This window comes from Balaenoptera acutorostrata, chromosome 18 (genome assembly GCF_949987535.1).
Source record: "Balaenoptera acutorostrata chromosome 18, mBalAcu1.1, whole genome shotgun sequence".
In the NCBI taxonomy this organism is placed as follows: Eukaryota; Metazoa; Chordata; class Mammalia; order Artiodactyla; family Balaenopteridae; genus Balaenoptera; species Balaenoptera acutorostrata.
Genome location: NC_080081.1, coordinates 80,569,794 through 80,597,224, shown reverse-complemented (window position 1 = coordinate 80,597,224; position 27,431 = coordinate 80,569,794). Strand labels below are relative to the sequence as shown.

The following is a 27,431-nucleotide window of genomic DNA, read 5'->3' as shown; positions in this document are numbered from 1 at the left end:
TCTCCTCAAAGACTTAGTCTAGTTGGAGAGAAGTGAAAGTGTGATGGAATGTCAGAATAAGATGGGGCCATGGGCGCCATTGAGCACAATCACTTGTACGGTGAAATAAATTAATACACAGGTCAAGTAACTTATCGAGCCCCTGCTCTTAGAGACTGCAGGCCAGGTCTCTGTACTGTGCCCTCTGCTTCCTGTCCTGCAGAGGGAGAGTGGGCGCCGACTGCCCGGGTAGGGCAGGGCCACGGTCACGGGCGCCATGCTGCAGGAGCAGGTGTTTCACCAGAAGGTAAGGTCGCGGCCTGGGGCAAGTGTGCTTCCCTGCTCTGTCCCGAGCACCTGGAGAAGCTCCCAGCATACGCTAGGTGGTCATAAATGTTTGTTGAGTGAATTATTGATTGTAAGTACCTTAAGGTTCAAGCACCTTGAAAGTGAACCATGGGGAGCGTGACCCACGATCCGTGAAATAGTGCCTGCTTTTTGGTTCGCCTTTGGCGCTGGTCTCCTGGATTCTTTGTGTGTGTCTGTCCAATTTGCCCTGCATTCGCTGGTGCTGCTTAAGCTCCTGTAACCTTCCGTTTATGACGGCCGAGGGGGTTGGGATGTAGGTCTTGATGATTCGTAGTAGTGATCAAAATAGAAACACTTAAAAATCACTTGTGAAGTTTGTTAAAAATGCAAATTTCTGGGACTTCCCTGGTGGTCCAGTGGTTAAGAAGTAGCCTTCCAATGCAGGGGACACGGGTTCGAGCCCTGGTCCGGGAAGATCCCACGTGCTGCGGAGCAACTAAGCCCATGCGCCACAACTACTGAGCCTGCGCTCTAGAGCCTTCGAGCCACAGCTACTGAAGCCCGCCCGCCTAGAGCCCGTGCTCCACAAGAGAAGCCACCGCAATGAGAAGCCCGTGCACCGCAATGAAGAGCAGCTCCCGCTCGCTGCAACTAGAGAAAGCCTGCGCGCAGCAATGAAGACACAACGCAGCCAAACATAAATAAATAAATAAATTTATTTTAAAAAATCTGCCACAAACATTTTTTTAAAAAAATGAAATAGAATTGAACCGAATAGAACTTAATACTGGCGTTTTTCTCATGAAAATTGTTCTGTACTTGTGTACTGAAATACGCTTTTCGGTCAGAGTTTGAAAGACCCCCTGTAGGAAACTCACTGAGAGAAGCCACACATCCGTGGAAGGACTCGCTGTTAATGGGAGCCTTCTGTTTTTGTTTTCAGTCCCGCTTTCTTGGTTTCACCTACATCGAGCTGTAGCGAATTGTGAACAGACAAGCTTTTCGTTTCGCCGTAACTAAGTGGCCGCCCGGCTTATTTGAGATGGACATTTTGTCTGCCTGTTCCCATAAGTTTGAGGCTTTTTTTTCTTCCAGGGTGGCTGTGGGGATGAGATGAATAGTTGCTGGAGTGCTTTCTGTGGGAAAGCCCACGAGGTATTGTTGAGACGGTCTCCAAGTAAAGCTCGGTAAGTGGTTCAGCTGTGAGCCCAATTCAGGTCTTCCCCGGGCCTGAGTCTCCTTCACCCCTCTGCTGTCCACGTGCTGTTCTGGTCTACGCCGGCTATCCAGGAACTGCTTCCACTGATAGAAGGAATGTTTCGTAAGCATCTACCAAGACTGGAGTGAAGGCTGAGCTGCAGCACAATTCTGGAAGGTAGGCAGATGGACTTGGGGGCCACGAACAGCCGCCCCCGGAGCAGGTGCCCTGCCTGCGCCTCATCCGCTGCTCTGTCCACCCACTGTTTCTCCTCGATTATTTTCAGACCTTTTCCTCTCTCCTCAGTCTAACACTTTCCCCCATACTGAAGCTCAGGGGTCAGCAAACTCATGTAAAGGACCAGAGAGTCAATATTTTAGGCAACATGAAGCATGGTATGTGGGCACTTGCAAGAGAAAGCAAATTTCCACCGATTTTTTACTGACCAAATTCGAAATATAATAATTGAGTACAACATTTCCTAATACACAGCTACAATGAGGAGGACGGAAGGTTTCACTGTCATCAAAATTGATGGCAAATGTTCCCCTCTTAGCTTTTATGTATTTCACCTTTGAAAATGCGTTTTCAAACGTAAGTGCGGCCACATTTCTCTCAGTCTGTGAGCACAGGGTTTTAATTAAGCATGTTTCTCACTTGGGAGGCGTTTGTACAACTTCCTAGATTTTGATACTTGATGTTTGCCTCTTAGCAAGTCATTATGTTGCAGATTCATCACTTCCAACTGAAGATTAGAGGGAATCTCCTCAGTTGCAAAAGGTAAATAAAATTTGAAATACGGAATTTTCCTTTACAATTGCAATGGTCTTTGAAAAACACTGCTGGATCTGTCGTTTGAGCTTGGAAAATATACCTGCTCTACGTGTGTGGGAAACGTGTGGGAACCGAGATGTTGCTGCTTTCACTTGGGACAGCCTGAGAAGTGACGTTACTTGGGATTCAGGCAGCGTTCGTTGCTGGAAGTAACTGCGGTGTGCTTTGTGTACAAGCACTGCTTTGGAGAACACTTTGTTTTGATGTGGTGGGTTTGCACTGGTAAGAAATAAATACGTGCCATGGGGGCGCAGGGCGGTACACTCAGTGCTCATCAGTTTAGGTTGACTTTATTCGGGAACTTCTTCAAGCCTGCAGCAACAGCTGATTTCCCGTGACAGTGGGTGGGTGCCGCTCCGCCTGTTCAGCCCGGGGGCCTCCTGGCCGTGGACCGCGTGTGGCCTCTGACCCAACACCAGGGGCTCGCCCTGACACCTCTGGCTTGGTGTTCATCTCAGGGCGCGCTGGTGAGCGGATAACCCCCTGAACACTTCCATTTCAACGAAGGCGGCTTCTACTCCACGCGCGTTTTTGCACCGTTACTCACCTCTTCCCAGATACCACTTTCAGGTTTTCCTGAGTGAGTGTTGCGTCAGCTTGTTTGAAGATATTCTTGTCTGTAGTTGTCACCTATAGACAAATCATGGAGGCCAGACTTCAGGCCCTTCAGACTTGGCATTGACTTCTTGGAGAGACAGCTGAGCAGTTTGGGTAAAAAATCTTTTCACTCTTCAAGAGCTGAGGAAAAGCACTTGAAAACATTTGCCTCATTTTTCAATTTTTGACTCTTCAACTCTGAGCTACTCTTTTGCCGAAAGGCTGCGCTTGTTTTCTCTGGATACGTTTCTTTGGCTGCTGCAGTCAGATGATTTGATTTGATCCATAAATGCGCACCTGGCTGACAGATGAGCCGCTCGGAAGCTTACTTTGGTTGCAGCCTCATTCGGATGTTTATGTTTTGTGAGGAAACCCTGCTGGAATGAGGTATTGCATCTTGCGTTTTCCAGCGTTCTGACCGTCGCTCTCCCGTAAGTTGGAAACACTGGGATGGAGCCCCCGTCTGGTCGTGTTGTGCATGTTGCATTCCTTCAGCACAGCCGGGGGGGTCTTTGCAAAAGCAGCACAACAAACGCCCTGTAATTCAATAACAGTAATGCAGCATGACATTTGGAGAACATTTTGTTTCAACGTGGTGGGTTTGCACTGGTAAAAAAAAATAAATATGTGACCCGGGGGCACGGGCAATACACCCAGCACGCGAAGCACTGCCTGCCCGCTGCTGGGAGAGGCCGGACCACCCTGTGCATCTAAGCTGCCCTGGATGACGCGCAGCTGCAAAGGCATGGATGGCTGTGTTCCCAGAAGACTTCAGTGGTGGACAGTGAAATTTAAATTTATGTCACGAAATATTTTAAATTAATTTCCGAACCATTAAAAAACGTAAAAAAGTCATCGTTGGCTAGTGTGCTGCGCAGAAACAGGCGGCGGGTGAGGTGTGCTGAGTCGCTTGGCCTGCCTCTTACTTCAGTGGAAAACACGAGAGGTGTCCCCGCCGGCAGAAGGCTCCGTGGGTCCCCGTCACATTCACGTGGGCCTCTCCTGCCAGCCTGCGCTCCCTTGCAGGGCTTGTCTTTCAAAATCCTCTGAAATTCCCCGCACGCTGTGGCAGAATTCCTCAGAGTTGTCTGTCCTCGTGGTCCTTAACTCCTGTTTTCTCTTAAATGTTGAGAAGCTTTCTGTCCGTCATCCCACTAGGCGAGCTCACCGTGTCACCAGGACCCGTGGAGACGCTGAGGCCTCGTGTTACTAGCCGGTCAGCAGCTGCAGGTCACTGCCTCTTTCTGAAATGCTTTCTAAAACTTAGTTTCCCGTATTCTACGTTCTCCTGATTCTTCTACTTCATATAACGCCTCTTCTTGGTATTTTGATAATATCCCCCTTGTCCTCTGACCTCTAAAAGCTGGGGCGTCTGTTCTATTAACTGAGCCCTTTGGGCTCTCGTGTGGGCTTAGTGGCTCTCAGTGCCGTCGATACACTATGGACTTCATCACACGTGTGAAAATAAACATATCCAAACTGAGGAATAAAGGGAAGAATGGCTTTATTTTGCTGTAGTACTTTAGCTGCATTAACTCAGTTGACACAATCGCTGTGAAAGCCAGGCTTTTACGATCTGTAAAAGGCCAGATAGTAACCATTTTAGGCTTTGTGGGCCTCTTGGCAATTTTGTCTCATGTTCTTCTTTGAGTTTTTTCAACCTTTTAAAAATGTAAAAATCATTCTCAGCTCACAGGCCATGCAGACACAGGCTGTGGGCCAGATCTGGGCTGTGGGTTGTGTGCTGGCCTCACTAGGAGCCATTGTAGGGTAGTTGTATTATCCCCATTTTGCAGATGGAGAAACTGAGGTACAAAGAGGCTGAGTAACTTGCCCAAGCTCACCAGCTAGGAGGTGATGGAACTAGGGTTCCCACGGGTGGCTCCAGACACCACGTGTTCAGTCACTACACTAGTGTCTAGAAGGCTAAATACGTCCAACAAAGAGCTAATGATTTACGCCCCAGCATCCCAGGAATTGGATTGAGCAGATACCCTGAAGATAGGGTGTAGTAGATGGTTTAAAAGTCTGTAAAAGAAGCCGTTTAGCCCTTTCCAAAATCCTCTGCCCCAGCAATGCTGCGTTCCCCACGCCCATGGGGTCTGGAGGCTCAGGGGAGGGTGAGGCCAAGGGCCGCAGACGCCAGGGGGGACTGACAGGAGGGCTGGTGGGAGACCCAGCCTAGCGCCCAGGAAGCTGGAGATCTGGGGCACCCCCCACCCCGGGAAACAGACAAGCCCAGGACAGGAGGCAGAGACCCCACAGTCTGCTCCCCACGGTGAGCCTTCCTTGAGTCTGGCAGGAGCCCCTGCTCATGTCCACAGCCTCCTGTCAGGTGTCTTCTCGTTCTGGAGAAAGGACAGACACTTCCAACTGGAAAGATGGACATCCAAATAAAAGGAAGGTGCAAGAAAAAACTACTGTGGAGGAAGCAGAAGAAAACTTTTAAAAAGTTTAAAAGTGATATTCGAGGGAAGATAAACACAGGAAGCAGTCAGAAGCTATGGAAAAGGAATGTTAGATTAAAAATGCGATGGAGGGACTTCCCTGGTGGTGCAGTGGTTAAGAATCCACCTGCCAATGCAGGGGACACGGGTTCGAGCCCTGGTCTGGGAAGATCCCACGTGCCGTGGAGCAGCTAAGCCCGTGTGGCACAACTACTGAGCCTGCGCTCTAGAGCCCACGAGCCACAACTACTGAGCCTGTGCTCTAGAGTCCATGAGCCACAGCTACTGAAGCCCGCGCGCCTAGAGCCCGTGCTCCGCTACAAGAGAAGCCACCGCAATGAGAAGCCCGTGCACGGCAACGAAGAGTAGCCCCCGCTCGCCACAACTAGAGAAAGCCTGCGCGCAGCAATGAAGACCCAACACAGCCAAAAATAAATAAATAAAAATTTAAAATATATACGATGGAAATACGCAGTAGAAAGACTGGATAACAAGGTTGGGAAGATTTACATAAAGGCGAGCAAGAAGATGAGAAAGAGCAAAGTATGAGAGAGAAAAGAAAATTTGAGTTTCGGCCTAGGAGGTCCAATGTGAAACAACCAGAACTTCCAGAAAGAACAGAAAATGCAGGGGAGGAAGATGGAACAGGGCCCAGGGCGCACAGAGTGACTAAAGACTTCTGTGACCCAAGACACATCGTTGGGAAATTTAAAAAGTCTGCATGTGAAGAAAAGATTCTAAAGGGAAGGATTAAAAAAACAAAACATCACATACAAAAGATCAGGAGTCAGAATGTCATCAGGCTTTTTAGCAGCAGTGCTGGGAGATAGAAAATGACGGCACAGTGCCTTTAAAATTGTGACAAAAGTGATTTCCAGTTTGGAATTCGGTAGCTTGCCAGACTACCAGGATGTGTTCAGATATGCAATTCTCAGAAAGTTTACCTTTTGGATACATTTGTCAAAAAGCAACTCAATTCCCCCCAAAATGAGGTGACCAAGGAGGAGAGGGAAGATGTGGGTCCAGGAACAGGATGGGCGGGAGGTGACAGGTCGGGACCAGGGTGCGTCTCTCCCGGCCCTGCCTTGTGGTGCTGGAGCTGGACCCGCACAAGTCTCCTTTGTGATGTCACAGTGTCAGGTCTCGCTGGAGGGCACTGGAGGGCCTGGAGAGAGTAAGGGGCTGGCTTCTCTTGGGTTTCAGGCGTCGGTTTTCTCTTTTCCAGGCAAGACGGCCAGGTTTCACTGAAACCTCAGCACTGGTACATCACCCACCTTTTCTGCCGCCAGGAGGTCACAAGCACAGGTCTCTGCCCCGGGGGGAGGGCGCTCTCTCCCCGTCCCAGAGACAGCAGCTGCTCCCTAGCCCCGATGTTTCCACACTTAGAGTTGTCAATTCCCTAATTACTAGTAAATAATTGTGTTAAATTTTCTCTGTTCATATTACTGGTGTGCTGTCTCCTGGCTGGACCCTGACTGCACACACGGTACTATAAACACTGAAACGTATTTTGCCAAAATGTGGGATGTGGTTGTGTTGGGACAGTGGTGTAGGGAGACGTTTCTGGGTGGGTACGCGAAGGGTGTGTGTAGAAGCGGGGCCAGTCTTCTGTGGTGGGGAGTCAGGAGATGACATTACACATTTTAAAAGTCAAGAAAATGCACTGCAAGTATGTTTAGAAATACGGTTGTAATGACCAGAAGAAAGAGCTAAGTGATATGGAAGTTCTTGCCTTTGGGCAACAGGACAGGAATCACGAGTGTGACAGGAGACGGCTAGGTCTTGCTATTTGCCCTTGGTACTGCTTTGTTGTTTTTTTTTTTTTTTTTTTTTTTTTTTTTAAAAGGATTTTCTTATTTATTTATTTATTTTTTTTGGCTGTGTTGAGTCTTCGGTTCGTGCGAGGGCTTTCTCCAGTTGCGGCAAGCGGGGGCCACTCTTCATCGCGGTGCGGGGACCGCCCTTCATCGCGGTGCGCGGGCCTTTCTCTATCGCGGCCCCTCCCGTCGCGGGGCACAGGCTCCAGACGCGCAGGCTCAGCAATTGTGGCTCACGGGCCCAGCTGCTCCGTGGCATGTGGGATCTTCCCAGACCAGGGCTCGAACCCGTGTCCCCTGCATTAGCAGGCAGATTCTCAACCACTGCGCCACCAGGGAAGCCCCATGCTTTGTTTTTAAATCATATAAATGCACTACTGAAAAAAATTAAATTAATTCACAATAACCCAAAGGTGGAAATAACCCAAATGTCTATCGATAGATGATGGATAAACAATGTTGTGTGTAGATACAATGAGATATTATTTAACCTTGAAAGGGAAGGAAATTCTGATACATGCTACAACATGGATGAACCTTAAAAACATTATGCGAGGTGAAATAAGCCAGACACAGAAGGAAAAGACTTATGATTCCATTTATATGAAGTACCTAGAATAGGAAAACTCATTGAGACAAAGGAGAATGGTGGGTGCCAGGAACTGAGGGGAGGGAGAATAGGGAATTAGTATTTCATGGGTACAGGGTCTCAGCTTGGGAAGATGGAAGAGTTCTGGAGCTGGATGGTGGTGGTGACTGCATGTCAGTGTGGGTGTACTTAATGCCACTGAACCACACACTGAAAAGTGGTTACAGTGGAAAGTTCCATGTATATTTTATAAGAATGAGAAAATTTAAGTCTGATAAAAATTGGTGCATTAAAAATATGAGTCTCAGAGAAAGAGCATTAATTCATGTCCGCGACTTGAAACAGGAACGTCTGTGAGGAGCTTGAGCCTTAGCCTGAGCGTGAATTTTAATTTGCTTTTTTCTGTGCCAGCGTCAATGTCCCCCTTCCTCACCTGGGCCGCCGCCTCGCTTCCTTATCTGGGTCGTGATTTCGCCCCAGCGACGAACCAGGTGTGTTGGGAGCTGCACTTGGGTCCCAGCACCGCCCTCCCTACCAGGGCGTACGTGGACGCCCTGGAGGTGGGACAGCGGTCCTCGCGGGGTCCCCGCGGTCACACAGGACAGACGGCGGATGGACAGATGGACGGGGAGGGGGAGGTACGGGGGCGTGGGGCGAGTCTGCGGTCGGGTACCTGTGTCCTGTGGGTGGGTGGGGGGAGGTGGGGCGCCCGTTTCTCCCGCGGGTCCGCCGACCCCCGACCAAGCGCTGTGCTCGGAGCCCCGGGGCCGAGGCTCCAACAAGCGCGACCCGGACGTTCCGGGAGAGTCACCGTCGGGGACGCACCGAGAGGCCTTGTGGGGGTAGCGGGTGCGCCGAGGGCGGGGCTGCTTCTGCACCGACGGGCGGGCGCGGGGTGCGTGGGATGCGCGGGGCCCCCGGGATGCGCGGGGTCCCCGAGGCGCCGGGCCCGGGTGCGGCCGGGAGCGGCCCCAGCGCAGAGAGGCTCCGCAGGGGCGGGCCGCGGGCAGGCGGGCTGAGCGCGCTGCTGGAGCCGTTTCCGAATAATCTTTTTAAACATTTGCTCGCTCGTTACTTTAACAGAGATGCTGACCCGGGAGTGGTGGCGGGTGGAGAGGCTTGGAGGAAGGACCAGCCTCTCTGAAGGCCGCCGGGGAGGCCTCGGGTTTGCACCCAGTCGGCGGACAGAGGGTCCCTTGGGGCCTTCCTTGGAGGCGGCGGGGCAGCCTTCCCGGGGGCCTGGCCTCCTCCCCAGACGGCCCAGGACAACGTGTCTTCCCCCCACACCTGCTGCTCCTTCTGCAAAGTCCGTCTTTCTCCGCCTGGTTCCGTTCTGGTCATGTTTTGTGCCCGTAGACGGGCCCCGGGACCACCGGACACCCCGACCGCCGACCACGTGCCCGGGTCCAGAGGTGGGGCTGGCCTTGCAGTAGGGCTTGGCGCACAGTGGGCGCTGAAGGGTGACTCTTGTTATTATTATTACAGGAAGTTGATAGCTTACGACATTCTTCAGTTGAGAAGCTGCAGGAGAAAAACTATGCCCTTTCCCCAGAACTTGAAAGGAAAAAAAATCTATACTGAAGTATTAGCTGTTGTTCCGGAGCCTGTCTGGGTACACTTGAGCTTGTTCCTCTGTGTGAAAAACAGTATGTTTTGACTTAAGCTGGTGGGTAGTTAAGCAGCTTCATGCCGCCACATCTTGAAAGCCTTGTGTGTATTGGTTGGGCGCATTCACGATTTTGTTCCCCACTGTGTGTGCAAGAAGGAACAAGGTTTTCTCTTTGGCAACGTGGGATGGATTCCTGTGCGTGACATTTCCAGTGACACGGGGGAGCATCAACCCAGAAAGAAACGGGTTTATTTTGTAACTGAAATCTCAACTCTGTGGTAGATTCCAGAAGCCCTCAAACCTAGGTGAGTTTTGCTCAAAGACTGTGAAAAGCAAACCTTCTGAAATAAGAGGTAATTGTTTAAATCCCCGTTTGTCTTTCTTCTTCTCCCCCTAGTCTGGTGATGTGGACCAGAAGCTTCTCCATCCTATTGAATTGAATCTCTGAGATAATCATGTGGTCAAGCTTTCGGTCAACACACAACAAAGAGCCACGGCTACACAGTGACACTGTGATGAGGGGCTGATGGACCACATTTTGGTGACCTGCAGGGAACTGGGAGCAGGAAGCAAAAAAGGTTCTAAAGAGCTTTTTTAATCAGACATAGTAGAAAGTAATTAATTACATTTTGGAGTGAGGGTTTTTAAATAATTGCTTTCTGGACAATTCTCATTCTTTTTGGTAAATATTCTGCTTTAGATTTAAAAAAATATTTTGGGTCATATTATTTTGTAAAAGCAGTAAAAAAATATTAAATTGTTATAATAAAGGGGAAACATTTTAATACAACAAATAATCTGAAACTTCACCCTCTTGGCATGTCAATATTGCCTCCATCTGTCCTTATCCATATGTTCATGTAATTTGTATATAAATACAATTACATTTATATTCTACCTTTGCATTGATAGATCATAAGCATTTTTAATGTAGTTCCCCTGAGCACTTTTTTTTTTAAAGAAAGATACACAGTTCTTTCTTTTTTTTCTTTTTTTTTTTTTTAATTAATTAATTAATTTATTTATTTTTGTCTGTGTTGGGTCTTCGTTTCTGTGCAAGGGCTTTCTCTAGTTGCGGCAAGTGGGGGCCACTCCTCATCGCGGTGCACGGGCCTCTCACTATCGTGGCCTCTCGTTGCGGAGCACAGGCTCCAGACGCGCAGGCTCAGTAGTTGTGGCTCACGGGCCCAGTTGCTCCGCGGCATGTGGGATCTTCCCAGACCAGGGCTTGAACCCATGTTCCCTGCATTGGCAGGCAGATTCTCAACCACTGCGCCACCAGGGAAGCCCAGCATTTTTGATTATATAAAATATTTCTATAGTTTACCGTGACCTCTTAAAAATGTTTTTTAGCATAACGTCATTGGGAATAGGCTGCTGTTGTGCTTTACTCATTACTGCTGTTTTTTTAAGATTAACTTTATATTTATTAAGACCCACCTATGAGGACTTCCCTGGTGGTCCAGTGGCTAAGACCCTGCACAATGCAGGGGGCCTGGTTTCCATCCCTGGTCCGGGAACTAGATCCCGCATGCCGCAGTGAAGGCCCCGTGTGCCGCAACTAAGACCCAGTGCAACCAAAATAAATAAATAAATATTAAAAAACAAACAAGCAAACAACCTACAGCCCACCACCTGTTAAAAAAAAAAAAAAAAGAAAAAAGAACCACTTGTGAAATACATGTCTGTGCCTGTCTGTGAAGTGACTTAAAAGGTACCAAAAAAACAAAAAACAAAACCCAACCCCCAAACACAAAGGATCTTATCTCTAGGAATGGTAGAAACAACGTCGTTTCTTCATTCACGCTTCTTCATTTGATCAGTATTGATCGGGCATCAACAATGGACAAGGCAATGCGGGAGAAGTGTGTTACAGAGCAGTCAGGGAGCGTCAGGGCCAGCAAGGGCACCTCCGCCCTTGGGTGTCACGTGATCCACAGGATGGGAGGGCCACAAGATCAGGGCCATGGTGCAAGGAGGCTAAAGGAGCTGTTGCCCACGTCGGTGATATGGGGAGATGTCTGGAGGGACTGGATTTTAAATTGGGGTCGATGAGTGGGTCGGGAAAGACAGGAGACATTCTACTCTTAGCGACTAACGGAAGCAGTTACTGAAGCAGGACCCACTAGCCGTGTTAGGAGATTGGTGGGTGAGTGGGGGGGTCCCCTTGGTTCAGGTGCGGAGTCCACGTGGGGAAACGGTCCCCAAAGCCAGTAACAGCTGGAGCTGGACCGCGGGACCTCAAAGCTTTATTTAAATGGGACCCACAGATGGTTTTTAAATAGGTGAGTGACTTCAAAATGGAGCTTTAAAATATTAATCTGAGTGGTTTTGTTCAGGATGGGCTGAACCGGGTCCAATCTGCAGGCAGAGAACGCAGTGCCATGGCCAGGGAGCGGGTGGTAGGAGTAAATGTGAGAGTTGCGAGGCAGGGGAGCTGGGGCTGAAGAGCGGACAGGAGGTGGAATTGAAGGGCAGGGGAGCTGGGGGTCCTTCTCAGGATTTGAAGGAAGGCCGTCGGGAGCGATGCGCGGCCCGGGCAGGCCTTGCACCCAGCTTTGGCTGTGCACTGTTGGGGTGCAGGTGGGACCCTGAAGACCTCGGGCACCTCCTCGATGACAGACTAGGAATGGATGGGATCTCAGGAGAAGCCTCAAGGGAAGAGAGCAGAGGACAGGGGCTCTGGGAATGACCACATTGAAGGAGAAGAGAGAGAAGAACAGATGGCGGGGCACGTCCAGGAGCTAGGCAGGCGGCGCTGAAGAGGGTCCCGGGCGTCAGATGCACTGGGGCCAACAGGGATGGTGAGTTAAGAAGACAGATCAGGAGCTTGGGAAGGGGAGGCCGCCCCCATCCGAGGACTTTGCTGGTGAAGGGAGTGGAGATCAGAGCCCAGCCTCCCTTTGGAGGCCGCCCTGGAAGCAGACGCTGCAGCTGTCAGAGGGCGATGTGTTCCCACTCACAGTCGTTCTAGAAGGTTCTGTGAGGGCAGACTCAGCCCACCGGCCCTTTCCCATCCACAGCGTCTCGTCATGAGCTTACGCCTGGCCTCTGATGCGGCGAGGGGTCCTCTCCTTAGGTGAGGGGGCTTCCGTCCGCGGGAGGTGAAGTGTCCTCATCACAAGACCGTCTGGGAGCAGGTTTAACGGATCGGTAGACTGGAAGATTTACCCCGACTGAAGAGAATTTAACAGGATCTGAGTTAAAAAGAAAACAAGACTCAAATGTCAACATCGAAGCCAAGAGAGAAAGGCAGGGAGCGGGGCGTTTAGTCTCCACGGCTGGTGGGTGTTACTGCCGGGGTCTGTCTGCCTCTGCAGATTGGAGCAATTTCCTCTCCCTGCACCCTCATCCCCACACCAGCCGGCCTCGGGCAACCTAATCCAAATGCCACATGCCAAGCCTACTGACAGATTCAAAGGATTTCAGGGCTGGAGGGGCCCCTCGAGGTGACTGTCAGATGAGAGCCAGGGACTGACTGGCAAAGCTGCTGCCTGCAGGCCAGGTCCTGCCCCGGCCTTTGGGGTGGTTTCCTGGTGTGCGGGAACACCAGGGGCTCACAGAGTCTGGCTGCTCTCGAGCAGCAACAGCAGAACTGAGTAGTTGCACCAGAGACCGTCTGGCTTGAAAAATCTGAAATATTTGCTACCCAGCTCTTTACAGAAAATGTGAGGAACCCTGGCTGATATGGCTGGCTGCCTAGCTAGCTGTGCTGCTATCGTGAGCGGACGGACCTTTCTCTTTCAACCTGGGCGAATTGTGATGCTTTAGAAAAGAACCAGGGATAATTTTTAGAAGTCAGAGTTTTCCATTAAGTGGCTTGGCCGGATTCCAGAGAGTTTCTATTCACTGACGGTAGAGCAGGACCGGGCACATGTCGTGAACACAACCCTCAGACCTCACTTTTGTTTCTGCTCAATCCCTTGTCCTTTGAACCAGCACAATAAAAGTGCTTCAATAAGCAGGGTCAAGTAGGATGGACCAGAGAGAAATGTGAAAACGAGATTACGGCTGTGATTAGAGGCCGAATGCCCTCAGTCACACAGCATGAACTGAGACCACCTTTATTATAAACAGCTGCCTGGCTGGTATAGAATAGATGGCAACTGCATTTTAAACTGTTTTGTTCAAGTGAATGAAGCATAGTCATTTTGGAAAACAGGGAAGCAAAGTTTTAAAAGAGCTGAAAAGGTTTTCAAATGCTCCTATTTTTTATGTTCCTGAGGGACTTTGGTCACTTTAGTTCCTACGTGGGATGTGAAGTGGCCCCACATCAGGGGGGCTCTGATCTCCCCTCCCTTCACCAGCAAAGTCCTCAGACGGGGGCGGCCTCCCCTTCCCAAGCTCCTGGTCTGTGTTCTTCTACTAGTATAGAAGCGTCAGGTCTTTTGGTTTTGGACTGATGTGTACATGAGAATCAGTTAACTTGGGAAGTGCGTCCACCAAGCCGTCCAGAGTTAGCTGGACATCCTCTCCTTAGGTGAGGAGACTTCTGTCCACGAGAACTGCTGGTCTCTTTGGGAAGCAGGGGGGCAGATACATCAAAAGTCTCAATGGAGTTTATGTCTTTTGACCCAGCAATTCCACTTCCAAGAATGTGTCCTAAAGAAACAGTGATGTGGAAAAGATTTATGTACCACATGCACTATTTAAAATAGCCAAAAATCGGAAGTAATTTAAATGTCCTACAGTTGGATTCTGCTTAAACAAATTGTCATACATTTATATGGTGGAATGTCATGAAGCCTTTAAAATTATGATTTAGAAGAAAATGTATTAACCTGGAGAAATGTTCATAGTATATTAGGAAAACATGTCAGAATAAATATGATCACTTGGAAAATATCTCAAAGAAAATAAATCAAAACGTTAGCAAAGTTTATCTCTGGGGGTGGGATTTTAAGTGTCCTGTGCATTTTTCTTCATGCTTTGGTGTTTGTACTTTCAGTATCATGTGTCTTGGTGTAGATATTTTTTCTTTTGACTTGAGATCTATTGGGCTTTTTTGAGTCTATGGATAGGATCTTCGATTAATCCTGGCAAATTCTCAGCTGTAATCTTTTCAAATATTGTCTCTGCTCCTTCTCCATTTCCTGTCCTCTGGTTACTGATTAGACATACCCTGGACCCTCTCTCTCTGTCCTCACGTCCTTGAACCTCTTTTTCATTCTTCCCATTTCTGTGTCTCTCCCTGCAGCATTCTAATCATTCCTTCAACTGTACCTTTAGTGTTTCTTCATCTGTGTGTTCAATCTATCCACTGAGTCTTAAATTTCAAATATCATTATTATTTTTTAAAATTTCTAGAACTTCTATTTGGTCATTAGTTACAATTTCTTGTTCTCTGCACATATTTTTAGTCTTGCCTTTAATTCTTTAGACATAATAAACAAGGTTCAATTACATTCTTTCTGATAATTCTAAAATCTAAAGTCCTTGTAGGTCTATTTCTGCTATCTGTTGTTTCTGTTTATTCTCAATCATGGAGCCTTATTTTTCTTTTTAAAAAAAAAAAAATTATTTTTAAATTTTTTGGCCGAGTGGCTTGTGGGATCTTAGTTCCCGGACCAGGGATCATACTCGCACCCTCAGCTGTGAAAGCGCCAAGTCCTAACCACTGGACCGCCAGGGAATTTCCTGGAGGCTCATTTCTTTTGTGCCTGTATGAGTTTTATCTGTGACCTCTGTAAGAGTAAATTAAAAAATGAATTTTTCTGGTTGCTGAAAGGGAAAGAGAGTATTACTTCTCCAGTTGCTACTCACTGGAAAATCATTTGTGGGTTTCTTAGAGATGAAAGATAAAGAAAAATTCCTCCAGAGAGGAAGTGCAGGGGTTTTTTTCCCCCCGTTTGGAGATGCCGTAAATCCAGCTCTCAGTGTGAAGGGACTTTATTGAACTAGGAATGTGAGTTTAGGCTGCAAATCTGCGGTGAGAACTAGCGATGGTTGTAAGTACCTGGGGCAGGATACCCCGTCCACTGGGCACCAAGGTTTAAAGCAGCAACGTTTCTTGCAGTCTTTGGAGCAGGGGAGGGACTTCTAATTCTTTTCTTCTAATTTTTTTTTTTAGAACATAAACCCTGCTTTTTTTAAAAAATTTAATTTATTTATTTTTGGCTGCGTTGGGTCTTCGTTGCTCTGCGTGGGCTTTCTCTAGTTGTGGCGAGCGGGGGGCTACTCTTCATTGTGATGTGCGGGCTTCTCATTGCGGTGGCTTCTCTTGCTGTGGAGCACGGGCTCTAGGCGTGCGGGCTTCAGTAGTTGCAGCGTGTGGGCTCAGTAGTTGCGGCACATGGGCCCCAGAGCACGTGGACTTCAGTAGTTGCAGCACGTGGGCTCAGTAGTCGTAGCTCGCGGGCTCTAGAGTGCAGGCTCAGTAGTTGTGGCGCACGGGCTTAGTTGCTCCGCGGCATGTGGGATCTTTTCGGACCAGGGCTCGAACCTGTGTCCCCTGCATTGGCAGGCGGATTCTTAACCACTGCGCTACCAGGGAAGCCCCCTCTTCTTCTAATTGTTAAGCTGAGTGTGCGGTCCTCTGGGTGCCAGGCTTTGGGTGTCTGTGAGACTTCTCGGATGGACGTTACCCTTAACCCTAGTTCCTCCTATGAGGTCATGGATACTGAGGCTCAGATTAATCCTTGACCCCTTTCTTCCTCTCTGTTTTGCACCGTGAATCTGACAGGACATCACAGTGGCTCTGTCTTTAGTTATGTCTGGAGTCTGACCTCTTCTCATGACCCCCTTCCGCTGTCCCCTCTGGCCTCCCCTCCAGCCTGACCACTGGCACTGCCGCTGAGCATTTCCTCGGCCATTTCTCTCCCCCGATCCTGCGTTCGGCTGTGGACTCGCCGCAGCCGTCGGGGGTTGGCACGTGTGGCACCAGCAGAGGCTGAGACACGTGCTGGCCTGTGTCCGCCGCTCCCGCGGCCTTGAGCGGGGACCCTGGTCCTCCTGTCGGCAGACGCCCTGCGTCAGCCAACGGCCAGCCACTGTCAACCTTCCTGCCACCCTGCAGGTGACCGCGGTCCCGACCAAAACCGATAGCACAGCCTGGCCCGGCCCAGCCGAAGCCCGCAGCATAGAAATGAAACCGTGTTTCCTGCAGATGCCACAGCCTGTTAGGCAACGGAAAACGGAGACACGCAGGTTCCTGAAAGGTAACTTGGGATTTTCCTTTTCCACTGAATTAACTGCCAAAGATATAATCAAGTAACTAACCCCTAAAAACAGCATGTAAAGAAATCTGAGATCTCTTTGTGTATATTTCATGATTCCTCTATTTTCAATAAAAATATTTTATCTTCCGTGTTTATTTGCCAATAACTAGGCAGCTTTACGTGAAGCCCTCCTACTCCATTGGTGGATTTCCCCCTCTATTGTTTTCCTCTATGGCCATTTCCTTAAGAAGTTAAATGTGCACTCACCGCACGACCCAGTGGTCAGACTCTCAGAACGGAAATGTGTCTCCACGGAGACTTGCGCACCAATGTTCGTATCAGCCCCAAACAGCAAACCGTTTGTGCTGGTTAGCTGTGCGTGTCAACTTGGCAGGCCACGCACGGGGTGCCCAGGTATCTGGCCAAACGTGATCGCGGGTGTGTCTGGGAAGGTGCTTCTGGATGAGATGAACAGTGGAGCTGCAAGCCTCCTGAGGGTGGGCCCCATCCGAGCAGCTGAAGGCCTGACCACAATAAAAAGGCTGACCCCCCCCATGAAGAAGAGAGAATTCTCCTGCCCGACGGCTCTGCTCTGGGACATTGTGTTTTTCCTGCCTTTAGTCTCGGACGGAATCATTGGCTCCTCTTGGGTCTCAAACCTACTGGCCTTTGGACTGGAGTTTACGCGACGGGCTCCCGGGGCCCCCAGCCTGTCGACCGCAGACCTCGGGGGTCATCAGCCTCTACAGCCATGGGAGGCAGTTCCTCAGCATACACCCCCATGCCGCCCAGAGGGTTCACTAACGGGAGAATGGACGAATCCTGGAATTCTCAGCAATAAAAAGGCATAAACTACCGAGACAGCAACAACAGACATGAATCTTGAGAGCCCTGTGTGGAGTGAAAAAGACACAGATGAGTTCATACTGTGTTTCCATTTGTGAAATTCCAGAGAAGACGGATCTGTGACGCTGGAAGGCAGCCTGGCGGTGCTGATGAAGGGGAGGTGACCTGAGGAGACGTGATGGGCACGGCCCCAGTGGCGGTGGCACTTTGGCGCACGCAGGGCAAACGCGAATTCTGTCTCAGTAGAGCTGGTTTTACAGAAAGAATCAGCCGGCCTGGTGGGGAGTGACCTTCTCTGAAACCATGTCCTTCGCTGCCCCGGCCTGTGTCAGAGGACGTTTAGACAGTTGAGCAGAAACCAAGTTGGGCGCAGCCCACCGGAAGCACAGGGGGCCGGGGCGGGCGTGTCCCTCCTGCTGCTGTCCCTTCCAGGCGGGGATGCTGGCCCTGCCCATTCCCCTGCCCCTCCCTCACCCCGTGGGGGGCCTGACGAGGCAGAGGCTGGGCTGGAACAGAGCGTGGGGTGTCCCTGGCCCTCGGGCCTCCAGCCGGCCTCACCCTCAGTCTCACGATGCCTGGAGGTCTGGGCCGAGCCGGCTCCCACATTCAACACGATCCGGAGGCCACGGATCACTTCTCACCAGGGAAAGCTTCCCAAGACAGAGCTTAGAGGGCACGAAGAGCAAACTGAAGTCTCACGAGGCCTGGAACACAGGTGAACGGGGAAGAACTCTTTCAACTTTAGCTGGATTTGCCCAACGGGTCGGTTCCAAATGTGTGCGAGGATTCTCGGCAGCTGTTCCGCGTCTCATCCGAACCAGCCCCATCTGGCTAGTAGAGGCGGTCCTAGGAGATCTGGTTGTGCCGCCCAGGCTGGGTGGTGACTTTGCTGCTGCAGTTAAAGAATCAGTTTCTTAACCACGCCTTCAGCCATGTTAACACCACTCCCTAGATTTGAGAACTCATTAAAAGAGAAACGCTTGATCATAGAAGCAATAACCAGAAGTTTGTCCAATGTACTGAGAATTCATTTTAAATGGAAATGTGTTTTCTTGCTGAGGACTTTGGGGGGTGCCTCAGGGTGTGAAGGAGCCAGTGCCCAGCTGACGTACACGATGTTCCCTGCGGGCTCAGAGCGCCCCTCTCGGTGCTGGAGAGAAGGTGCTCTGTGACCTGGGGCGGGTGACTTGGCGTCTCTGTGCCTCAGCTTTTGCCCATGAGAAGGAGGTGGCGATGGGAGCCTCCCACACACACACACAGGCTGCTGCAAAGGACGAGGGCAGAGAACACACCAGCTGTGAGGGGCATGATTCATATTTTGCTTTTGGTCTAATTTGCAGCTTTTGCCTTTGACGACACTATTTGCCTTGTGTGGTTGTTGTGAGGATTAAATGAGATGGTTTATGTAAACTGTCTGATAAGTTCAATAAATCAAAGTTATTTATTTTGGAAGTTTATAGCTAAGTATGTAATTGTAAAAATTATTAATGTTGGATGATCCCTTTAAACCTAAAGTTATGTATTATTTGCCTGCTTTCATTTGGATGCAGCCGTTTCACGCGTTCTCTGGGTGTCGATCTCAGCACAACCCCATGAAGTGAAAACCCTGACCCCAGGCAGCCACTAATCTGCCTTCTGTCAGTGTCAGTGTCACATCTTGTATATCGGATATTTAATGTGTCGGTAATCTTTAGGAGAATCTGGCATATTAGGGAGTCTGACAAAATAGGTTTGTAATTTCTATGTAAAGTGTATAATCAAGTGTAGACTTGTAATTTTTTTTAACATCTTTATTGGCATATAATTGCTTTATAGTGTTGGGTTAGTTTCTGCTGTATAACAAAGTGAATCAGCCATACGTATACATACATCCCCATATCCCCTCCCTCTTGCGTCTCCCTCCCTCCCTCCCTATCCCACCCCTCTAGGTGGTCACAGAGCACCGAGCTGATCTCCCTGTGCTGTGCGGCTGCTTCCCACTAGCTATCTATTTTACATTTGGTAGTGTATATATGTCCATGCCACTCTCTCACTTCGTCCCAGCTTACCCTTCCCCCTCCCTGTGTCCTCAAGTCCAACCTCTACGTCTACGTCTTTATTCCTGTCCTGCCCCTAGGTTCTTCAGAACCTTTTTTTTTTTTTTAGATTCCATATATATGTGTTAGCATACGGTATTTGTTTTTCTCTTTCTGACTTACTTCACTCTGTATGACGGACTCTAGGTCCATCCACCTCACTACAAATAACTCAATTTCGTTTCTTTTTATGGCTGATAGACTTGTAATTTTTTTAATTAATTAATTAATTTATTATTTATTTATGGCTGTGTTGAGTCTTCGTTTCTGTGTGAGGGCTTTCTCTAGTTGCGGCGAGCGGGGGCCACTCTTCATCGCGGTGCGCGGGCCTCTCACCATCGCGGCCTCTTTTGTTGCGGAGCACAGGCTCCAGACGCGCAGGCTCAGTAATTGTGGCTCACGGTTGCTCCGCGGCATGTGGGATCTTCCCAGACCAGGGCTCGAACCCGTGTCCCCCGCATTGGCAGGCAGACTCTCAACCACTGTGCCACCAGGTAAGCCCCAGACTTGTAATTTTTAAGTTAAAAAGTTTAAGAGCATTTGACAAAGTTTGTAAATGCTATTGGAACGTATACAGGAAGTTGAAAGTTCCTGTACTTACAACTTTGATTTATTGGATTTTTAACGAGTTGTTTAAGGTTGTCAGAAGTTTTTTGAGTTGGGGATATAGGTTGCATGCGCCATTCAGACATTTGAAATATTTAAGAAGAAAAATGAATATATTAAATTTATAAATGCAGTTCAAAATGTGGAGAAGAATTTAATTAAATGGATTGATTTTTAAGAGTTTAGTTGGTTCAACTAATTGAAGGTGATTCTTACGTTATCTGAAGTTTTACACATAGTATAACACGACATAACAAGATTTGTACAATGAACATAAAAGCTAGAGGAAAAAAAGGTTTTTTGAATTTGAACTTTAATAAGGCACCATACATGTGAAATTTAAGTAGCTGTAAAGTTCTTTCTGTGCATTAAAGTCCCTCTTGCTCATTAAAAAAAAAAAAAACCCAAAAACCCATACCACACATAGACACAGTCTCACATCTTTAAGTTATACAGAGCTGGACACGGTCCGCACTCATAACTGAATCGGCCTTGCACAGTCCCGGCTCCCAGCCTTCGGAGTGGGGGAGGGGAGGGAGGGGGAGGGGTTGCCTGGCGATGGCCTCATCCTGGTGATGTCGGCCCTGAGCTCTACCCGGAGTGAGCAGTTGGGAGAGGAACCTGCAGACTGATGCTTGGATCTGTGATATTAGTGTTGGCCTTTTCTTAAGGAAAGAAAAAACCCTTCCTCTCCAGAACATACTGGGTTTCCTCTGATCGCTCTGCTCTTGGTATGTGGCACGATGCCCCAGTGCCAACCCCCGACACCCGAGAGGTGCCCTAGGACTGATGAGACCTGGTGTCCTAGCACCTCTGAGCGAGGGAAGCAGGACCCCAAGCGCACCCTCAGCCGCAGCCTCCATCAGCAGCGATGGGCAGGAAATCACACTCGGCTCTGCATCTGCCTCGCCTTTCGTCTGGTTTGGGCCCTAAACAGTTGCACAACAAACCTGAAAGGACGCCGAGGAGGACCGGGGTCCGCGCTCACACACTCAGGAGAAATGCTGGAAGGCAGGGATGCGCTTTCTGAACGGGTTTTGAGGGTCTTGGGTATGAAAGTTCTTAGCTCCCGTGTTTCCTCCTTCGTGGGGACCCCGCGCACGTGTTGGGGAACCGGGACCTCGAAGCCTGAGACGGGGGCGCTGCAGTAAGGACGGAGAGCGGCCCTGAGCAGATCCGAGCTCCTGCCAGAGAACCGCTGACTTCTGAGGGTGACTTTGTTGTTGCTGTTGATCTCACTTTCAACTTTGAGAGGAAACTAGAAGGAGAGGCGCGGCCTATATTCCACGAGAGTCTCTAGTTCCCTATTTGGGCCTCCACCCCATGGACGCCCTCGGAGCCCAGCCGTCATCATCTCATCGCTGGGCGTCCCGGGGTTCCGCTCTCGTCTCTGGTAGCAGCGGGGCTGGACGGCTTCTGACGGTGAGACTTCGCCACCTGGACGGCTTCTGACGGTGAGACTTCGCCACCTGCTTCCCTCCACACGGTTCCTCCTTCCCCCTCCCGAAGGTCCCCCAGAAGGAATACTTTCAGAGTGAATGACAACAACAGGAAAAGCGTGACACAGAAAAGAAAAAAGAGAGGGAGGCTTTGGGAAGGAGAAAAGTTCTGTTTCTTGCCAAGGTGTGTTCAATTCATCAAGCTGTGTCCTCTTATGTGTACATTTTAGTTAAATGTAAAACTTAAAACTTTTTGCATAGGTGTATATATATATATATATATATATATATATATTTAATCGTAAAATACACAACATAAAATTTACTATCTTGACCATTTTTAAGCGGCATTAAGTCATGTTGTTGTGCAACCATTGCTGCCATCATCTGCAGAACTTTGCCATCTTGCAAAACTGGAACTCTTCCCAGATAACAACTCTACACCCTCTCCCCTAGCCCGACACCTGCCCTCCTTTCTGCCTCTGTGAATCCGGCTCCTCTAGGGACCTCGGGACCTCATGCAAGTGGAGTCACACAGCGCTTGTCCTTTGTGACTGGCTTATTTTACTGAGCATAATGTCCTCAAGGTTCATGCATGTTTAGCAGGTGTCAGGATTCCCTTCCTCTTTAGGGCTGAATAATAGTCCATGGTATGGAATAAACCCTTCCATTTCTATGGTATAAACCCTTCTGTTTTAAAACAAAGGTAAAAGGTAGGAATGCATAGACACAAGAAAACTTTGGCAGCCCGTGGATAATTTTAATTCATTTACCCGGAGGATTTGTGTGGCGCTTCCGTGGGTCAGGGTCTACACAGAGCATTTTCTGTCCATTCTGGTCTACTCCCCGCAACTTTATTTCCATTTTTCGGATGAGAAAACATCAATAAAGGCAGAGAGGTGAAACCACTCCCCCGAAGTCACGGGGCTGGAAAGGGGCGGTGCTGAGCGCAGACCCTCTCCTGTGACCGAGGCCGACCCTGGGCTGGGCTGGACCTGCCCACCTTGCAGGGTGGCTGCGCGGGGGGAGAGGGGACCTTCCGAGTTACAGGACGCGTGATGGCACCACTGAGCCTGCGCGGAACCCCTGACTTCCTGGCCCTAGAAGCCGACCACTTCGGGGTCACTTTGGGCCTGGCTGAGCGGGGCCTGCAGCCTGGCGGCCTGGGGTCGCCTTCCCTGACGGGGCCCGCAGAGCGCGCACCTGGGCACCTGCGCGTGGCCCTAGTCCCCTCGGCTGCGGAGAGTCCTCTCCCACCCTTCCCTCCCCGCCTCTCCCCCCCCACCCCACCCCCGTGCGCTTGGTCGTCCCCGGGAACGCCTGGCGGGGGCGGGGCGATGGGTGCCACCTCCCCTCTGAGCGCCGCTCGTGTGTCCGTGGCGACGGGTCGGGACGCCCCCTGGAGCCCCGTGCGTGCAGCTCAGGCCTGGCACCGCCGGTGACGCGGGCCGAGCCCCTTCCCAAAACTGTCCATGGGGACAGCTTTGGCACCCATGGTCACAACCAGTGAACAGTATGGGAACTTCTCGCAAATTCGTGTCTGGTGGTGTTGCATTTTGAATTTGGGTTTCTTTCGAGCCTTCGAGGCATCTGAGCTGGTCTTGGTGTTGTTATGCTGTGTCCTGCATCCATCCAGAAGTGGGTTTGCGAGGCGGGGGCAGTGTGAGTGGGAATATTGCATTTCTGATTAAGAATTTGCCGTCAGACACATACAGGTATCGCCCCGTTTCATAAAAGCAGAGCTAGAACTACACAATTATGTGTAATTATACACAGAAGAGTCTTCCCCAAGAACCGTAAACTCCAGCCTTGCTGGGGGAAAGATCTCTTGCTCTTTAGACAGAGCTTAGCAGCTTTGTGGATGGAGGAGGACTTCCGGGGACAGACAAGAAGGTTGACATTTACAGTATGACTTCTTCCCGAGAACTCACAGCAAGGGGCAGCAATGCCACAAGAATCCTTGAAGACACTTTTCTAAGTTGGTTAAGCACATGTGAAAAGACAGAAGAGCTACTGCAGTAATTCCTCGAGCTTCTTTTGTAGGGAAGAAGGTTTTGCTCCTTATCATATCTAAAATATAATATAAATAATTGTTATTTTGAAAACCTGCTCAGGAATTCTGTCGATAAAAACAATGAGCCCTGCTCAGTCATAAAAAAGAACGAAATTTTGCCATCTGCAACAACATGAAGGGCCTTGGAGGGCATCATGCTGAGTGAAGTAAGTCAGAGAAAGGTAAATACTGTGTGTTTTCACTAAAATGTGGAATCTAAAAAATACAACAAACTAGTGACTATAACAAAAAAGGAACAGATTCACAGATGGAGAACAAACTAGTAGTTACCAGTGTGGAGGTACAAACTACTATGTATGAAATAAATAAGCAACAAGAATATATTGTACAGCACAGGGGATACAGCCAATAGTCTATAATAACTATAAATGGAGTATGACTTTTAAAAATTGTGAATCACTTTGTTGTACACCTGAAACTTATATAATATTGACATCAACTATACCTCAAAAAAAAAAGTTTTAAAAAGTTAAAAAAAAGAAAAAAATTAAGCCACTACAGAACTAGTGATTTAAATGTAAGGCCAGTTTTAATTACTTATCTGGTAAAATGCTTATTTTCAGTTACAATTTAATCTATGAAAGATACTGTTATAGCACAAAAAGTTTTAGTAAGAGTTTTGTAAATATTATGACCTAAGTTACCATTTACATATATGGTACTAGGAACAGTTCACTGTTTTAGAGTTATTTAAATTCCTAACTGACCATAAAAAGTCTTGCTATGGCATTCCATAATGCAAAGGGGAAAAAAAATCTTTTGGGCAGTAAGAAATCTTAGAGTGAATAAACTGAAGCTTTGCAGTGTAATATGGAATTAGGAAGAGAAATACATTTTCTGACTTTAATGTACAGTGTCTACATGTTATTTGAAAAAGTTATTCCGAGAATACCCTGAGCCTTCTGAAGGCGGGGGTTGGGTGGCAGGATCTTTACAAAAGATTCACCCTTTGAAATCATGCAATACTCTGTATAAGAGTTTAGTTTTGGTGGAGATCCAAAATTGATCCATAAATCAATGTTACAAATATCAGAAGAAAAAGTTCAAAAGAAAGCATTTTAGAAAAAGCACTTTATTCAGTAACACTAAAGAATTAAAGAAAGTGTTAATAGAAGGAAAAAAAAGCCTAAACAGAAAAGAGACCTAAATCTCACCAGGTTAATTTTTTTAAAGGATGTTTGAATTGTCTTCATAGTTCTTATTCTAGGTGTTCTCGTACAAGAAATCTATGATCTAGCCACTTATTTAAAGATCAAAGAAGCTGGGATATATCAGAAATAGTCTGGCTTGCTCTTTTCCCCTTTCTCTTTTCTTTTTAAACTTAAGGTATCTTTTCTGTTAATTTAATGGGGAAAAACAACTCAGTAAAAGTTTAAAAAAGGGAAAGTGAGTGATGATATATGAAGTGTTTTAGGATTTTAAAAAATGGATTTGGGGACTGAGAATGTAGTAATACTTGACATTTTGTAACCACTATAGATTGTGCAGTGCCAGCTGGATGACCGGGCTTCCAAAAACAGGGGTGGAAGAATATAATTGTCTTGTACGCTGTGGATTAAAGAAACAGAGTGTGTAAATGTAATAGGTATGGCATTTCAGTTTAAAAATAAGCTTAGGGATTTAAAAAATTTCTATTAAATTGGGAGAAAAATACTTTCAGTGAAATTTCCAAACAATTAACAAGCCAGAAGAAATACATCTGGAATCTTGACCACAGGGGTGATGGTTTCTGTTTTTAACACACATATTCGTGCTAAAAGTGATTGAATAGAGGCAGCCGTTTCCCTGGCCATGTCCCTGTGAGGGAGGAGGACCCTGGCCTTCAGGGTCACGGACGCCCCCAAATAGCAACATAACGTAAGACATGCTTTCATTTTTTACACGAACTGAAATCAAAACACTAAACTGAAGAAATACCACAGGCACCGTGGAATTGTGAAATTTTGCTTCTTTATCAATTAGTGGTTTTCAAGTAGGAGCATCTAATTTTACCCTCCTGCCCCGGCACCGAGCTGCCCCACTAGACTATAGACCAAACTGGCACCTTCACCAACATGCAGGGAATAAAATCCACATTTAAAGTGTAGAAACGAACTACAATTACAGTTCTCACTTCCATCTCCAGCCCCACTCAGAATCCCATCGTGGGTCACGATTGTACCTGACATTTGTCCTGGTGGAACCTGGGGTACTGAAATATTCACAGCCACCCAGTGAGCTGTCCTTTCACCGTCTGGGCACCGCAACAGCGGCTGAAGCTTTTTTATCAGAAAGCTTTTCAAATTTGGATTTTTCTAGCGGCCCTTCTCGCCCAGGAAAACTCAGCCCCACAGCCGGGGGCCTGAGGCATCCCCTGTGGGTGAGGAATTACCTTCTCACCTGTGCACCAGCCCGGGGAGAATGGAGAAAATAGCCACTCGGATAAATCTCTCCATCAGTCTGCTGGGAAGGGCTTTAATTTCCAAGCAGGCGGTCACCAGCCAGCTGCACACAGTCATCTTTTCATCAGATTGTCAGTGGGTCGCTCTTTACGATATAAAACACAGTCTGGGCTTCCCTGGTGGTGCAGTGGTTAAGAGTCCGCCTACCAATGCAGGGGACACGGGTTCGAGCCCTGGTCCGGGAAGATCCCACATGCCGCGGAGCAACTAAGCCCGGACGCCACAACTACTGGGTGGGCCTGCGCTCTAGAGCCCACGAGCCACAACTACTGAAGCCCGCACGCCTAGAGCCCCTGGTCCACAACAAGAGAAGCCACCGCGATGAGAAGCCCGCGCACCGCAACAAAGAGTGGCCCCCTCTCGCCGCAACCACTGTCCACTGGCTTGTACACAAACAGCGATGGGACCCCTGTGTCATCTTCCAGCCTCCCCGGTCAGCGCAGGATCCGTGTAGACGCCAAACGGGGCCCTCGTCCCAACCAGCACATGCACTCACGCGGGTAGGAGACCCCGACACTGTCACTCATGCTTCAGAAAGCAAACAGGCTGCCCACAGAGAATGGTTAGGAAACTTGAAGACTTTTATTTTGTACTGTTAAAAAATGTAGGTCGTGGATTCATGTGTATAAATAATTTTTCTGGCAACAGTAGTTAACTTTTAACCTCCCGTTCAAAAACTTCATAACTTCAAGCATTTGAAATGCACTTAAAGATTTCCCCTGCTTTTGTTTTATATGGTCCATTTTCATAATAATTAGCCGACTCATAAAGTCAAAGAATTTCTTTCAAAATAAAGTTCAAATCTTTACTAGTATGTAATGGGACACATTTGCATTCTCTTGGTCAGTATCCATTTTAATACTTTTATTTTCTTTCATTTTTTCCTGAAAGATAGAAAGTGGGGGAAATAGGCTTACCTGTACGATTCAGATCAAAGCACAAAATGTCATTTAAAAAATAAATACCTAAGGCATACCGGCCACACGTTTACTCAGTTTCCTCGGCTGTTCAGACTTATCTCAAGGGTCCGCCTCTCCTCCTGCTCTCCCCCTGCCGCGGCTCTGCCTCTGGTGGGTGACTGCTCCCTGTCACTTGTCATGAAGCGTGTGGCTTGATATCCTGGGCTTCACATGCCGGTTCAGAAACTCAGTGACGCTGCATGGACTTGCTCAAAATCTTTTTTTAGTGCGGTTTGGCAAATATCCCAAATGAAATTCAACTCTAAGTTAAAGTCTCACACAGAGATAAGGCTAAGAGCATCTAGACTTGCTGGGCCGTCCAGAGAGGCTCCGGGGCGGGGATGGGGGCGTAGGAAAGGAAAACCGAATTGCCCCGAACTGAAGTGCCGCAGACGCCCCTGCTTTCCCACCACGGAACAGCGCCCCGCGGAGGCCGCAGCACCTGCGGAGGCGGC

At 48.5% G+C, this 27,431-nt stretch overlaps 1 protein-coding gene and 1 long non-coding RNA gene across 3 annotated transcripts in view; both read left to right on the top strand.

Moving 5' to 3' along the window:
• Window positions 1-7,159, top strand: part of ZMYM2 (zinc finger MYM-type containing 2) — a 101,535-nt gene extending 94,376 nt beyond the window's left edge. Inside the window, exons 25-26 of one of the 2 annotated variants that reach the window (XR_009005860.1) lie at window positions 1,384-1,663; window positions 2,217-7,158. Coding sequence is in view for 1 of the 2 variants with exons in the window: in XM_057532536.1 (XP_057388519.1) it covers window positions 1,384-1,405 (22 nt within the window). In the remaining variant the exon portion in view is untranslated. Of the gene's footprint in view, window positions 1-1,383 lie in introns of both variants that reach the window. The other variant, XM_057532536.1, reaches the window with a different exon arrangement.
• Window positions 7,160-8,482: 1,323 nt separating this feature from the next.
• On the top strand, window positions 8,483-19,444 carry LOC130705586 (uncharacterized). The gene is made up of 3 exons (XR_009005861.1): window positions 8,483-9,957; window positions 16,395-16,536; window positions 16,707-19,444. It is a non-coding gene; the product is annotated as an uncharacterized LOC130705586 (long non-coding RNA).
• The last annotated feature ends 7,987 nt before the right edge of the window (window positions 19,445-27,431 follow it).